Here is a 17245-nt window from a genome sequence, read left to right as displayed (position 1 = left end):
ATCTCATTGCATGGCCGCTCAATTGCTATTACTACTTAATATACCTAATTGTAGTTATTTATACAGTGCGACTAAATTTATGGCCTTATAGAACCCTCTACACGTTAGAAATTTTATGAGACTGAACATTAAATTACTAAACTGTTTTTGAAACCATGTTTTTTGGATGTGCTGAATAGCTGAATTCACTGCGAATAAGTCAAAGTCGCTTAATGTATCATTTGTGAGCAACATAGTAAGGAGATTTTCAGATTTTTTCGGCGAATCATATAATTATAAACATATAGTATTCTAAACTTCGCTGAATGGCCTTTATTTGTATTCAGCAATAAATTTGACTGATAGAATTCTTTTGTCGATTTTCACTAATGTTGCACAAAATCTCTCTCGCAATGTATTCAAAGACACCGTATTTCTAGCCCAGCTTCGAAACAGTCCCTTCATCCGACCTCAATCTCTCATGCTCAGTGTTGTAGCTGAATGAAATGACCTGAAATTAAAAGTTGGCTACAGCGTGCACTTTGGCGCCACTTGGTGCTGACTTCTGTCCGGTCAACGCTTGTGCTACCGCGTAGAGCTGACGAGCATTTCTGTTGTTGTTAATGACACAAATAGCGCGGCAAAGGACATGGCAGCGCCAACAAGCGCACCCATACACATTTTGTTGCGAATACAATCGCGCAGTGCCGGCATGTTGCGAAAACTTTTCTTGTTCAAGTACAAGTTGCAAAATGAGGCTGACAAAAATAGAAAAAAAAACATGAAAAGTTTTTCCAGTTTGTATGCCGAGCAGTCATTCAGCAGAGTTAGTAAAAATCAGGGGTGTCTCCGTGAATGGCTGGTTGGATTTAGTAGCCGCATTAAGCGTCTGCTTGTTCCCTCTCTTTAACACGCTTCCCAGAACTTGAAAACAAATAAACAACCGCAGCAAAAACGGCATCACCAAAACCCTGAAAGTTTGAAAACTTGTGGATTGCAAACCAAAAAAAAAACATTAAATTAAAAGTGAGCCATAAAAACTTTCCAAATGACCAAAAATTATACCCAAAGCTTTGCTATAGCTAACTCAGCAAGATTTATGGTTGACATACTTTTGGACGCCTGTCAATATGGCACAACCACTGCCACAGGCTTTCCTCCATGTAACTTATGAGTGTCTTCTTTTCTAGCCTCATCAAGCAAAGCCAAAACGATACTCTTACAAAACTTTTCTTTAACTGATTTTACATTCCGAATTTCCTTCTATTAATTTTTAGACAACCCTTTGCTGTTATTGTAGCAATTAAGCAGCGTTCAAACCTAAATTTCAACTCCAATCAATTTTGTGTAATTTTAATTGCTTGTAGATCGCCCGAAGCCACCGTATTTGTTGATCGATTCACGGCGCCTAGATGCAGGCAATATTTTTGTACCGGTCAAAGAGAATTCCGAATTGAATTTGGCTTGCGTGAGTGAAGGTGGCAATCCCAAACCGACACTCACATGGGAGGTGTTACTCAGTCCCGGCGTGGACCGACATGCGCAGAAGGTGTCCGCTGAAGTATTGGAACTGGAAGAAGTAAAGAATGACAAGGTAAGTAGGGGAATACCATGAATTAGTTAATGATACATATATGTTGCCAGAGTTATGAGGTATAGAAGGAAGTTGATAAGTATTAAGATTGTGCTGAATTGAAGTGTTGGCCGCTGAAAAGTTGGATAAATCGAAAGTAAAGATGATGCTCATTAAAATAAAACTGTGCTGAATTGAAGTGTGAGCCGCTGAAAAGCTCATTTGATATATGTAAGATGTTCTAAAACCACCATTATAACACGTTATGTTGAAATGTATGTGCTGAATTGAAAAACCTTACAGTTAAATCGCCAGCAAAATCCCTGAATGTAAAGGGGTATAGCTATAATCTTCTAGTAAGTAATTTTATTTTTAGCCAGTCTGTTGGTATAGATATATTCAATAAGTTCAATAAGCAGATTTTGAATAGAATATTATAAGTTCTCTATTCAAAATTCTGTTTATTTTTGGTCGAATAAAGAGACATAATCGCTAAATAAGTTAACAGTTTACTCTACAGACAGCAAAATATGACTTTCTGAAGGTGTGTTAGAGTTTGTTAGAGTTTTACTTTTAAAAAGTATTTGCTGAATACATGTTTGAAAGCTCTGAATTCGTATAAAATTTTCATTAATCAATTAGTGTTGTGCTGAATTGAGTTTGTTTGCGCTGAATTGAATTTTTTTACTACAAACATTGCTTCTCCGTAGGACGCAGAACATGTGATTAGTGTCCGCTTAATTATCACTTATTTGCAATTATTTTCGCTCTATTGTGTTACTTAGCTTAGCGAATTAAATGAAAGATATTTGAAATGAGTTAGAAACTACAAAATTCCAAAAAGCTCTAAATATCTGTAAAATATATATTAATTAACTAAAGTTGTGCTGAATTGAATTTTCTTCAGCTGAATTGTACTTTTTTACTCTTAAAAGTTGTTTTGACAAATAATGCAAAATCTCTGTTTACTAAAAGTTGAATTATTACTTATTTGCAAATTGTTTTGTCTTCATTTTAATACTTAACGATTAAATTTAAAATATTTGAAATATATTAAAAGCTGCAAAAATTCATAAGTTGCTGAATTCATATTCAAAGCAATGAATTTGCATAAATATATTTTTACCAATTTTAGTTTTGCTGATTTGAATTTTCTGGTGCTGAATTGTACATCTTTCACTACTAAAAATTGTTTTGATGAAAAATACAGAATCCGTATTTTTTAAGCGCTGAATTATTACTTATTTCCAATTTTTTCTCTCAATTTTAATACTTAACGAACCAAACTTAAAATATTAGAAATGAACTATAAGCTCCAAAAATTAACAAGAGAAATAATTGCTGATATTCATATTCAAAGCACTGAATTTCCATAAAATATATACTTATCAATTGAAGTTGTGCTGAATTGAGTTTTATTGTGCTGAATTGAACATATTTTACTACCAAAATTTAATTTGACGAAAAACAAAAAACCTGTGTTTATTAAGCGCTGAATTATTAAATATCCGCAATTTTTTCTCACCATTTTAATACTTAACGAATTAAACTCAAAATATTTGAAATGTGTTAAAAGCTGCTAAAATACACAAGAAAAATAGTTGCTGAATTCATATTCAAAGCACTGAAACCAAAAAAAATATAAAAAAAATATTTGTTTATGCCAATTAAAGTTTGTGCTGAATTGGGTTTTCTTGCGCTGAATTGCAAGTTTTTTTGCTGCAAAAATTTTTGGATGAAGCATGCAAAACCTGTGCTTAGTGTGCGCTGGATTATTACTTATTATAATGTTTTAGGTACTTTGCTTAGCGAATTAATTTCAGCTAAGGGAACCTAAGTACTAAAGCAGCACCAAACTTTTATATTAAGATTTTGTGTGCATAAACATAGATATATGTATATATACAAAAAGGTTAGTATACTCTTATAGCAACAAGACACAAAGTATTGCTCCCTTCGTTTCATATATCTATTTATGTAAGCATTTCATATATTCGCATTATTCATACGCAATGGCGCCCCCAACAGTCTACCCTATTTTAAATCAGACTACTTCAAATTACATGCTCTTAATTGTTGCTTTTGTTAGCGTCTTGAATATGCAAAAAACCATACAATTTCATTGTAGAAGTTGGAAATTTAAATTGCCAACAACTAAGTGGCAATATAGCAGTTGAATGAACTAACAAACGCACCAGAGATTGTATGTACTGGCAACTTACGACCGGATGTGCAAATTGCAACAGCACTTGGGCTCAGTAAACGCATGCAGAAAGCTGAAATGAAGAGATTATGTACTAACTTTTATATAAATTCATAAGTACTTGCTTGAGTGTGTGTGTTGAATCCTCGTAGCCGAAGCCGTCGGTTGTTGCGAATCATTCGCTAGTTATCGTTACTGAAAGCAGTTGATGGATATATGGACACATGGCATGTCAATAAATAAGGAGGATGTCCGTTACTTATACTTACGCCATCAATGAAGCATTTGCATGACTGTGTGTGTATGTGCACGCTTGTGCCATAAACTATCATATCCGGCTAGTTATTACTTTGCGTAGCTGTTCGTAAACAAGAATTTCCATTTTACAGCAAATTTGTGTTAATATATGGTATAAACTTTAAATTGCCATGTAAATGTAACAAATTTTCGAGAAAATTTGTATGTCCGTTATGTCCCAGTAAGTGCGGATTCAATGGCTGACTGGTTATGGTTATATTTGTTTTATAATACAGCAATGTAAATAGCGACAATGTGTGTGTGTTACTTATCGTTACATAAACATATGGAGATAATGTGATAAATGCTTCTACATATCTATGAGTATATGTCTGCTTACAAACCGTGTAGAAAATATTAATAAAGAAGTTGTGATACATTATCATAAAATCTCTCGCAAATATTCTAATTTTAGTCCTACATTAACTTCTATGTATTGGTTAAAAATAGCGCGCTGAATAACCTTATATATTGCTGAATAGACATTAAGTTTGAAATAACCTCCATTTCATTTGTCACTTCAACTATTGGATATAAAAAATGTGTGCTGAATTTGCTAATTAATCCTCTGAGTATATTTTTAATAGGTTAACTAATTAATAAGCCGTGTTTTCAAATTAGTGTAAAATAATGGTGCGCTGAATACGCTTTTACGTTGCCGAACTGAAATAATAATGCGCTGAATACACTTTAATGTTGCTGAATTAAGACTAAATTGACTATTATATGATTTACATGTATAATTAAAAAATTATCAAACATGTGTGCTTAATTTGCAACTAAATCAGCTGAATATTCTTTTTATTATTTTGAGTTAGCTGAGTAATGAAGATAGTCTTTTAAATGGTGTAAAATGATGGCACAACGATATTATGTGGGTGCTAAATGCACTACATGACGAAAATCATTTGCCGAATTCGAGTAAAGCTTAAATATATATATTTTAGAGCGCTGAATAAAGTTATGTAGATGTAATAGAGTAATGTTAAAACAATGAAGTGATGCCAATGCATTAAGCAGCGAAAAAACATTTGCTGAATTCGAGTAAAGTCTAAATGTGTATATTTTAGAGCGCTGAATAAAGTTGTATAATTGCAATAGAGTAATACTAAGGCAACAATTCATTAAAACTCTTTCGAATTGTGCGCTGAATTCAAATTTAATGGGCTAAAAAGTATATATTTAGCTGAACTCATTTATAGTTTAATTTATGTTTAAAGGAGGAACAGTTGGTGAATTTTATATGAACACAATAAGCAATATTTCCATTATTGCAAATTCCTCTGAGACCAATCAATTCAGCAATTTTTTTTTTTCATAACCGAATAAACGATTAAATTAAAATTTGTACATATAACTAGAACTAAACTTGCAGATATATGTTTTTTGTTGAATATAGATAATAGATGCCGAATTGAAGACAGCATTAAATTTACGTTATTGAAAGCGAAGCTTTAGCAATTAACTTTGGCAGCTGAATAAAGTGTAAGCAGGTTTATTGTAAGAAAAATTAAAATTTTTATAGGACTGCTGTCATAAGGGATATGTATTTATACGCGCTGAATTCATTTTTTTCCAGCTGAATAGCTAAAAATTATTCAATTATGATAACGTGTCTTAAATGTGAATTATTTCTAACCTTAATTGCGCTGCTGAATAAGTATTGAGTTTGGTAAATGTATATTTAAAATTCCATTTTTTTATTTAGTAAAAATTACAGCATGGTTTTTTCTGAATTGGTATAGATTTAGCTGAATGTATATTTTTACATTTAAAATCCCTTTTTCTAGTTTAGTAAAAATTCCGGCATGCCTTTTTGATCCATATTTATTTACACACGTCTTTTCGAATACTCATGCCATAAAATTTGAACACATACAAGCCACCCTGCTCATATTCAAGCTGATAGACAGTTGAATGGACAAGAGCCAAGCAGAGTTGAATGGACGTCACCGCAGCTTGGTTTTTATGCGCATATAAAGGGTTAACTCATAAATGAAAGTGCACGTACTGGTACTTAGATACATTCATATGTGCATGTATGTAGCAAGCGAAACTGGCAGTCGACCTTGTATGTGGCATGTTTCACTTCTATATATATAAGTATGATTATATATAAGTATATAAATATTAATGTAAAGTAATATATTTGCATTAGTATATGTGCGGTTATCCATGAATGTGTCGCTTGATTGTATGCATAAATGGCTATATAAAGTGACTAATTTGCATAGTATTATATATATTGCCTGGCACCGGAGGAACCTAAAAGCAAACGTACAACATATGAGAACTGTATTTTTTTAGTAAATGAAAGGGAGAAGTTCATAGAAAATAAGCAAAAGTTTGACTCAAATATACACATATGTAGTCATGTGTTTGCGTATATTTTTTTACTCAGCTAACCGCTGAATCTGTGCTTGTGGCTTTCAATATCCCCTAAGTTTCATAAGCTCGTACACCAATGACCTCTTTACAGCATATTTCGCTTATATTTCATTTAATTATTGTTAGGAAACTTTTAATTGAGCCAAAGTATATGGTAAGCTGATGTATGAGGAAAATATTTCTATTAACTAAATTTCTATGAGAATAGTTTATTCCCGCTTAATATGTCTAAATAGAAATTTATTACTTTTCTTGCTGTGATTTTCACATGCCTGGATATTAATTTATTAGTTTTCATGGCTTGCCACTTCATTATTTTTCCATTAACGCACACTTCTGCTGAAACACTCAATTAATGCGCTTGCTTATGTATGAGTGCACAGCTATATATACATATACAGTTAGACATATGTATACAATGTGTCTAAGCATTTCACGCCACTTGTTAACTGTCAGTTAGCAACGTTTTGCTACGTGCAACAAATCATTTGGCATAGTTGGCCACAAATCTGTGGCAACGACGCTGTCTGGACAAACGTTGCCTTGACAAGATGTTCAAATTAGAATCCCAATCCAGTTCAATGAATTTATTAATATATAATATAAATATATACATATTTTGGCATCTCAATGATATTGACCCATCAGGAATAGCTTGAATGGTAGAATAAAGTCTGTGAACTCGAAAATAGAGCACTCGGTCAGCAAATTCCTTACCTAAAGGTGACTGAGCCGATAATTTGGATGTATACACGTAGCGAGTGAATTCTTTGAACTTTCTAATCATTAAAATAACAAAGAAAGAAGTTAAGGTGGCAACTGCGAAAGCTTTGATTTGGTATCCACAGATATATTGGATACGGAAACCGAAAAAGACACGACAGTGTCAACCGTAGATGATTTCGTAGTCAAAACTAATTCGCGAGCACCACAAGGTTCGTTACAAAGCAAACAGGACTTTAAAAAAACAGGAAAAATTGTGTTTTTCGCAAAATCAATTTATTTTATTCAAAATAGTCTCCTTCTGCTTCAATACAGCTTTTTGCACGGTCCAAAAGCATGTCGAACGAGTGTTTTAGCTCGTTGGCCGGTATGGCCGCCAATATACCTGTGCAAACCTTTTGAATGGCCTCTACGTCTGCATAACGCTTTCCTTTCATGGGCAAATACATTTTTCCGCGAAGAAAGATCAGGTAAATATGGGGAGTGGTTACTGGTTAAAATGTGATTTTTTGGTCAAATAATCGGTTGAATGATGTCCTTCGAATGATGGATTCTCAGCAATTTTTGGTCGTCAGTAAATTTGTGCAGAACAAACCATGCACACACATTAGTTAAGCGCGATGTTTTGAAGATATTCAATTCCAATTCCATGAATTTCAATGAAGATTTCGGCTGTTTTTTGATGAATTCACGGACAGTTTCAATGGAATTTCAGGTGATCACGGATTTTGATTGGCCCACATGTTGATCGCCATTTATGTCCTCACGACCACTTTGAAAACGTTAAAACCACTCGTGCACTCTGCTACGGGATAGTCAATCATCGCCATAAACTTGTTCTGGTTGTATCAATTGAAACGTTTCGGTAAAAGTTTTACCAATTTTAAAACAAAATTTAATGTTGGCTCTTCGTTCGAAGCTCATTTTCGCACCGATAACACAAACATACTGACACTTAAAACGCAATAACTTAATTTCCCATTTGCGAAATGTGATGAAGTTCTCACTGGACAATCAATGAAGATAGCAGATTCTAAAGCGTCAGTCGACATATAGATGGCGCTAGATTCAAAAAGTCCTGTTTACTTTGGAAAACACCTTGTATTCCTTTGAACTAAGATAATCAGAGCTAAAGTTCTCTCCATAAATTCATAACCTTTATAAATAACGGCAGTTCCAAATGATCCTATGAGAAGAGAATTATCACGTGCTGCCAGATATTCAGATATTTTGATGATGATCTAGCCATGCAGTTTTTAAGTCTTGTAAGAACGAAATTTCAAATACTCTAGATCTGTATATGCTTTCCTAATCTGCCGATTTATCTGAATTCTTTAATAATTTAATAAGTATGAAGTCTAAAATTGTAGATGGTAACATTTAGACTCTCAAAACAACTCCTTATAGCAAGTGAAATCTCAAAGAGTAAGAGTAACACCTTATTTTATTACAATCAGATCTTCAGTACTTTGCCTTTACGATGAATCTATTATTAAAGAAGACGCGATTTATCTCTCATCGTATTAAAATTGAATATAGAATTTTGTTTCAACAACCCTAGACTATATTAATTTTTTATTTTTGGAGCAGAAACGTAAGCTATATATTTCTAAGCTGCCTCAATGTTGACGAAGCTTTTCCGAACTGGTACGACAAATGTTTTGAGAATGGAGTTTTCGTAAACGCATAGTTCTTGGCTTTTACTCCCCGACTAATGTTTTATTTCTTAATCTCAGTGCTACAGTGCATATGGTATATATTCTGTTTAAACAATCAGTCCTACAGCTCTTGGCTTCTACCTGTCACAAACTCACAAAAATCGGACACAAACGCGTGCCCGCTTTCCTGTTCACTCAACCAATTACTCACCCACTCTTTGATCTAGTACATGTATACTGCAATCCACATGAACCTTTTGTCACAAGTTCAATGCGTTCCATTTGCCATCGATATTAGGAGAATCTTTCCTCGTACTCACTATTCATTGTATTCTCTTCAATGTAATTGAGTATATGTTTTCCGCAAATTGTTCGCTTGCGGCTGCAGTTCGGTGAATTTAACTAATGAAAATTCATTGTGGTGAATCAACGGGTTCAATATCGAGCAGCAGCAACAAAAAATCTAAAAAAGCACAAACTGAAACTTAAATATATCTTAAAGCTCTATTAAAAATTTTATAAGCTAAGCAGTGAAGCCAAGTAGCTTTTAATTAAATTAAAGTATGATAAGTAGTTGATTTTAAACTAAAAAAAATATTTAATAAGAAATATTCATGGTTTCTACGCAATTCAGCTGCGACGAATACAATTCAGCGGATAAATAAGAACATAAGTTAATAGAAGGTGTGCGCAATTTTCAGAATGTATCTTATTCGGCTCGATTCGGCGCAGATATTAGGCGAACTAGTTTTTCCAGAAGCCGGAAAGGCCAAAAAAACTTTAATTCAGTCAAAGATCTAAATTCAATGTAAAGACTCTATGGCATGATGCTTATTTATTAGCATTAAATTTTATTCAGCTTGATTTTTTGTAGCTGTATTGTTGAAAGCATAGTAACCACAGCTAATCTTTACATTGTCCTATATCATAAATCAACATAACATAATATACAGCTAGCGAAATATTTTACGAACGACTTCAAAACTACATATTCAGCTTCTTCTAGTCCAATTTACTATTTTTTTGAGTTTGATATCTAAGGTAGGCAATTATTTTAAAATATATTTTGTTCATTTTTATTTCATCGCTAAATGTTCCTCAATAAAAATGTAAGTTAATAGTATTTCATATCATTCAGCGCAACCCAGTTTTATACAGCGCCAACTGAATGCTCATCGGAGCAGCCTTTTGGACAAAATACGGCTATTCAGCTAAATTCAGCACAATTCAGCGCACGAAGTATTTTATGCACATCTTTGAATTTATTTATTAAATTACTTTTAAGGATGGAAATTATATAAAATTATATTTTGTACATTTTCATATCGTCTATAGATATTTCTTTTTATTTAATGGAAATGTACGTTATTCGTAGTTTACATCATTCAGCACGCGTTAGTTTTATTCAGCGCAAAATGAATGCTTGTCGAAGTAGCCCTTTGGGCAACGTGGCGCTATTCAGCTAATTTCAGGACTATTCAGCGCACGAAATATTAAAAAAAATACTTCAAAATTATAAGTTGTGCTACTTTTAGTCACACTTACCACCTCGTTGAGTTTTAGTATGTAAGAAAGGCATTATAACAAATAATATTTTGGACATTTTCTTCCAAATTCAGCGCAATTCATCGTCTGAAATATTTTACGAAAATCTTTGAATTTATAAATTTATCTACCTTTAGCAACTGTAAGCTCTAAAAAATACTGTGTCTAACATGCACATATTCATTTTTGTTTTCCGCACTCACTGAACGCCACCGTTCACTTAATACCCTATTGCACTCACTCACCACCATTCGCTTTCACTTTACTCTCATTCCTCACGGTGCCATAATTTATTTACATGCTGTGAAAAAAAATATTCGCCTGACATTAAGCGGCACACTTTCACGCCTCTTGCTAGGCTTTTGTCAAATTTCCATACCAACAGCTCTCAAAGGACCCACACACACCAACCAGCAGCATGAAAAATGCAACACTGTTGCCAAAAGTATTTCAACGCTGTCATTTATTTTCATTTGGCGCCACAACCTTGCGCCCGCCACCACGCAACAAAGTTCAGCTTCCTGCACGCTCTCACTGTGCTTTCTTTTTTTTCTTGTTGCTTTCTTTTTTCGTTGCATTTTTATGTGGCTTTACAGGAATTCGCCTTAAAAATGCAACACTGGCATTTTGCAATGTGCCTGGTTTTAGAGCGTGCATGTGGGTGTGTGTGTGCGGCGTGCACATGCGGCACCATAGTGTTACAATGCAAGAGCATGCGTGGTGGAGAGTATGTAGATTTTGCAAACACCTCAAATGTTAGTCCAAAAGCGGAGCGGCGGCCCGAGTCGGGGGTGCAAGGTGCGCGCAACGTAGGTGGCCTCAGCGTGTTTTATGTAAATTTTTTACTGCATACGAAATGTTTTCGAAAATTTTTACCCAACACCAAAAGTATTTTCACACATGCCACTGTCTACATACTCACAAGCACGCGCGTGTGTGTGTTGTTTGTGTTATGGTTCTCTTTGTTTTTCGGTACTTTGTTTATCTTTGCACTACTCACTGGTTTCATGCAACTTTTTTTGTTCTCTCGTTTCAGGACAAAAACGCATACAAAATCAATGGCGGCGCGAAAAGTGAGGCCCGCTTGCCGGCTGTCTACCGCGCCCATCACAATGCTCGCATTCTGTGCGTTATGGAACATCCGACGTTGAAGATACGCCAAAATGCATCACTGCTGCTCGATGTGCAATGTAAGTAGAGGGGAAGAGGGAAGATCAACTAAAAAAGGATTGTTAAGCATTGATGAAGAGAAGCGTGTTTTATTTTTGAAAACTTGAAATAGCTGGAGCGCTTTTGTTTGTGGCATATTTTTAGGCGCAAACACTGGTAGATGATTGGATTTTAGTTAAAAAAAACCAAAATTCACCGATTTATGCGTTGCAAAATTTAGCAGAAATTAAATCAATGAGCAAAGTGAACTTAAAGAGCTTTCATCAAAGTCTTAATATAAAGATAATATGCCTGAAACATTAAAACTGTTTAGAAAATTGGAAAAGATTTAATGAAAATTAAAGTAGTGGCTACAACTTAAGAACTTTTATTGGCACAAAGCTTCAAAGTAAGAGCTTTAAAGATAAAAGAAGAAAGTTTTCACTGGGTTTTACGTAAACGAATGCTGGACGAAACTCAAATCTCCATAACTAAATTATAGAGGAGCATTCTTCATTATGAGCTTTTATGAAAGCTTTGTGGCTTGTAAAAGTTAAAATTTCAAACCAACTCAGTCTGTAAGTTAATAGTCACTCATTATTTTTGATCTTCGTTATAATTGCTGAAAGAAAAAAAAAAAAAAAGGATATGAAAATTTAGCTTTTGAAGCTTTTAATAATAGGAAGAGAAGAGACCAAATATTATATTATATATAAATAAAATATTTAAAGTACGAAAAGAATATTTTGTATATTACAGAGGAGCACTTTTCCTTCTGAGCTTTTGTAAAAGCTTTGTGGCCTGAATAATTTAAAACTTTAAACCAATAGTTGACAAAAACTCAACATTTTTTACCTTCGTTTTATTGCTGATAAAAAAAAATTATGAAAATTTAGTTTTAAAGCTTTTGAAAATGAAAAGAAAAGGAATCAAATAAAATAAGTAAAGTTTTTAAGCACATTTTGCTATTAAATACTAGCCAGTTTTACAGTTAAAGCTCAATGAAATTACTGAACTTTCTCTGGAGATTTAAGCTCGTTAATTTTTCAAATAATTTTTTCCAAAATATTTAAGTATAAGAGACTTTATTGTTAATCGTTAACTGATTGGCAATTCTGGGTAAAGTTTAAGTTTTGAAAAGAGCTTTTTGGAAATGTATTTAACTTCCATATAATAATAAAATAATAAGAATTATAATTAAAAGCCAAATATTGAGAAGAAAGTGTTTCTTCTAGAAAATTCCTTAATTTGCTTTTATTTCGTACATTTTTTTAATATATTTGATAAAATGCGCTTTTCTCAATGAGCTTTAAGCTCTATTAATACACAATGTAACAGTTGGTAATACTTTAACTACGAATGTCCCTTTACGCTAAACAAATCTTGAAACAATTCGTTCCTCGCAGCTTTAAGCTCCGAATATTAACCTAAAAATATCTTCATTCCTCGACATAAAAACGAAAATTCATACCATTTAACGACCTCACGATTTATTAAAAACGAGTTTTAAGCTCTTACTCTCAGCTTCAGTGAACGAGTTCTGGCAGAATGTGTGAAAAAAGCTTGCTAATGATACCGTTATTCTCACATGTACTTATGTGCACTTGTGCTCACAACATTTCCCACACTAAAATATTCACAAAGTGACTTTAAAAGCAATTTGCTACTTTTCTCCAGCCCGTTTTTGCTCCAAAATGAAAACAAGCTTGACGCATAAGACACTCTTGCAACACATAACAGCAAGTAAACTTCTCACATCATCGGCAGGCTCCAAGCAAGTCACAGTTTATTCAGAATGCGTCACTGAGAATGTGACAAAAATCTGTAAGAAAAGTCAAGTGACTTTAAAAGTTCCAAGTGGCAAAGTTATTAAACTCTCATTAGCGTGCAACACAAGGCGCTATTGTTATGTCATAGCTTACAAAGTAGTGAGCGTGGCATGATAATGTAAATTGAATAGGTGGTTTTTGTAGGTGTCAATAAGCAACAAAAATAACAATTGAAGGAGTGTTATCAAGTATCAGAAAACTGATATAGTATATAAAATGGCTGCTAAACTACTGTAAAGTTAGACTAATATGTGGATTATGGCCAAATCAGCGAAAGAAGGGTTCAGTTATCACAGTTGATTTTGCTTAAAAAGCTTTAATGCTTTAACAGGAAGTGACACATTATCGCAAATTCAAGACTAAATTCAGAACGCTTTCTATGTTTTTCTCGCAATGTCGATAAGAGGTTTTACTTATTAGAACTCCCAATATAGAATTTGCAATTCAAATCTCTGTTTTCTTTAGACTTTTCTTAATAGGTCAATTGAAAACTGTCGGCTACCATATTACACCAAATTTTTTAGCGAAATTTCGTTTTTTATTTAACACACTTAGTTGCCTTCAGGGGAATACATGGATTGTAGCCTTCCTCTAACTTTTCGATACCATTTTTGTAGTATGATTTGTTCTTTGCTTCAAAATAGGCCCCGTTTCCGATATCACTTCTTCATTCGACGAAACTTTCTTCCCAGCGAGCATTCTTTCGAGTTATGCGAACAAAAAATAATCACTAGATAGAGACTACGGTGGATGTGGTAGAAATATGAAACTCAATTCATGGATTTTCGCCTTAGTTTTCACGGCGCAGTAAGGCATCTCAAAATACAGACACCATAAACCTTGCCAGCAGAATGTTGAATTTTTCTTGCTCACTAAATATATGAGAATAATGAACGCATTTGACTCCACAGTAGCCATATACCGTAAATGTTCTTTTGAAACCATATCAAAGTTGAAAACTGCAGCAGAGATTCCCAAACTATTCCTAACAGTTTTTCTGTAGAAGTTATACCAAAAGACTAAGGGTTAGAAGAAAGACTAATAATGGGTGCTGTTTGTAGTAACACCACGCCACACACAACTCAGCTACAACAAGTTTAACCAAGAGAAACTCAAAACTCGAAGATGGAATACATATTAGTTTTATTTTAAGAGACCAGACCTCTATTATGTAACTCGATTCGAAAAAAAATTTACTTGAATTCGAATTTTTTGTATTTGATAACTCGATTTTCGCATTTCCAATAATTTTCGAAACTGTTGTTAAAGTTCATTTCCGGGATAGGCGCTTGGCACTACACATTTCATGTCTTCAGGTCTTCAGTTGGCTCAAAACCGTTTTTCCAGAGCGATCATTTGAATTTGCTAAATAGCCAGAAGTTACACGGAGCAAAATCAGACGAATACGCTGGTTGCGGCTCGCTATTGGTTGAAAATGTGGTGAAAAACTCACGATCAATCAATGCTTCGCGCAATCGACGCTCAACAATCAAATAGTATTCCTTGTTGACAGTTTGATTGTCAGAAAAAAATTTGGATAGTACCAGACTTAGATAAACGAAGAAAACTGTCAACTGATTTCTGACCTTATTTCAGGTGGTTTTTTCGGCTTCGACTCACCTTTGCTACGATATTGGGCCAATTAATGGTCTGCTTCCAGGACGTAAGCATAGATTCAAGAATCATAGCCAATAATAATACGTTTCATGGTATGCTGGTAGTTGGAAAACATTGTTTCACAGACGTTAATGCAACGCTGTGATTTAGTGATTTTGGAACTAATCGTGGTTTCATTTTTTTAGGCCCAACTGATCTTTGAAAATGGTTTTCAGTGATCCTTCCTACATTCCAAGAATATCAGTAAGTTCTCTGACTGTTAATCGTCAATTCTCAACCATCAATGCTTTTATTTTATTGATGTGTTTATCATCAGTTGATGTTGATGATCGCCCAGAACGTGGTTCGTGTGTGTGTTATTTTGTGTGACATTTGGCGTAGATGTTTCTGTCAGTTATACCAACCTAGAAAAAATATTTCCACGACGAAATTTAAATTACAAAGTCCTACAATGTTTTGCCCGCAGTAGTAGAACCGAATTTCGAATTGAATACATTCACGAATCGAGTTTCAAAATAGGGTCACAGCTTTTGGGTATAGAAGGGGAATTGTGTATCATCGAAAATGAAGCTTTATTAATGGAAGCTTGTTGAAGAGGTTTTGGGTTTATTGCGGTTATTTGCTACTAGCAACAAAGTTTTTTATGGAATTGACATTATGAATTGACGCACTTTATAGAGTGGCATTTTTAAAATAATAATAATAAAAAAAATCAATATACACTGGTCGGCATATATATTTTGTCATAGCATTCATTTGACCTTTAGACTCTTGAACTAAGTACCGGTGCATTATTAGAACCGAAAATGATGATGAAAGAGAAGTGCAAATTAATAGCTGTAAATATGCGAAATATTTCGTCAATTGTCTTTTGTTTTTTCGTTCTGCTGATAAGAATGCCGGCAAACAACGATTTTTGCAGCGGCATATATATTTTGTCATTGCGTGATTTAGTTGTTTCTAGGCAAGCTGAAAGTGTGGTTCAAGAATATTATTACAAGTTTTCATTAACATTGCATAAAGTTGATCTTTTAATATTTAAAATGGTTAAAACAGTTGATCTTTTAATATTTAAAATGGTTAACACATCTGAGCTGAGCACCAAAATAAGATCAGAAATTGTGATCAAATACAACTTGGGTTTTTCCGTAATAAACATCGCTAGGGAATATAATTTGTCTCGTCAGACCATTTACTATCAAATCAATAAATATAAAAAATGTAAAGATGTCATCAATGTTCGCCGTAAAGGCAAAAATCGAAAGACAGGAGCTGATGCCGACCGTCTTATCGTCCGTGCTTTTAAGAAGGACCCTCTAAAAACACCAAAGGCTGCGTCCTTGGAATGGAATGAGACTGTATCCACTTCCATAAGTGAGAGAACAATACGCTTGATTGAAGCAGATATGAAAACATATATTGCAAAGCCAATACCTTTTATCACCCCAAAAAATAGACTAAAGCGTTTGGAGTTCGCGAAAAGATACATCACCAAGTCCCCTTCATTTTGGCGTAAAATCCTGTGGACGGATGAGAGTAGTTTTGAATTCCACCCATCTCAAAAGAAAGTTTTTGTAAGAATTAACAAGAATTATCGTAAAAAAATTGCTCCTGTGTGTCAAAGAGTAAGCCATGGGGGTGGGAGCGTAATGTTCTGGGGCGCAGTTTCATACAATGGTGTGGGAGACTTGGTTCCCATAGACGGATCCATGAACCAGAACCGATATTTAGAAACCTTAAACAATTATGCACTTCCTTCCGGCGACAGATTAATAGGAAAAGAATTTATTCTCCAACAGGACAATGCTCCATGCCATAAGGCGAGATTAATTACTAGGTCTTTAAGAGATGTTGGGGTGGAAACTATCGATTGGCCACCACAAAGTCCTGACTTAAACATTATTGAAAATGTGTGGTCGCTAATAAAGCGAAATAGAAGCACTGATCTGACCAGGACAAAACCAGAAACCATCACTGAGGTCACAATGAATTGGAAAGAGATTCCTTTGAAATACCTCCAAACCTTGGTCGATTCCGTCCCAAATCGCCTCCAAAAGGTCATAGACACCAAAGGAGGTTATATTTTTTATTAATTTCCAGTTTAAAATTGGTTTATAAAACAAAATAGTGAATTAAGATAAAAAAAATTTTTTGTCAAAATACTTATGCCACCCATGAAAGTACTTTGTTTTTAGTTTTAATTAAATAAAAAATCTAAATCAATGTTAAACATGAAAAATTGTTATATTTATAATTTAATATATTGTAACTAAATGAACTATGT

At 33.9% G+C, this 17245-nt stretch overlaps 1 protein-coding gene across 1 annotated transcript in view; it reads left to right on the top strand.

Annotated features, from left to right (window-relative positions):
- Positions 1-17245, top strand: part of LOC120770736 — a 122667-nt gene that overhangs the window by 18516 nt on the left and 86906 nt on the right. The window contains exons 4-5 of the mRNA XM_040098324.1: positions 1347-1573; positions 11403-11556. Coding sequence (XP_039954258.1) covers positions 1347-1573; positions 11403-11556 — 381 coding nt within the window. The remainder of the gene's footprint in view (positions 1-1346; positions 1574-11402; positions 11557-17245) is intronic.

This window comes from Bactrocera tryoni, chromosome 3, assembly GCF_016617805.1.
Source record: "Bactrocera tryoni isolate S06 chromosome 3, CSIRO_BtryS06_freeze2, whole genome shotgun sequence".
In the NCBI taxonomy this organism is placed as follows: domain Eukaryota; kingdom Metazoa; phylum Arthropoda; class Insecta; order Diptera; family Tephritidae; genus Bactrocera; species Bactrocera tryoni.
The sequence above is the reverse complement of the archived record's forward strand: the minus strand, read 5'-3'. Positions and strand labels throughout refer to the sequence as shown.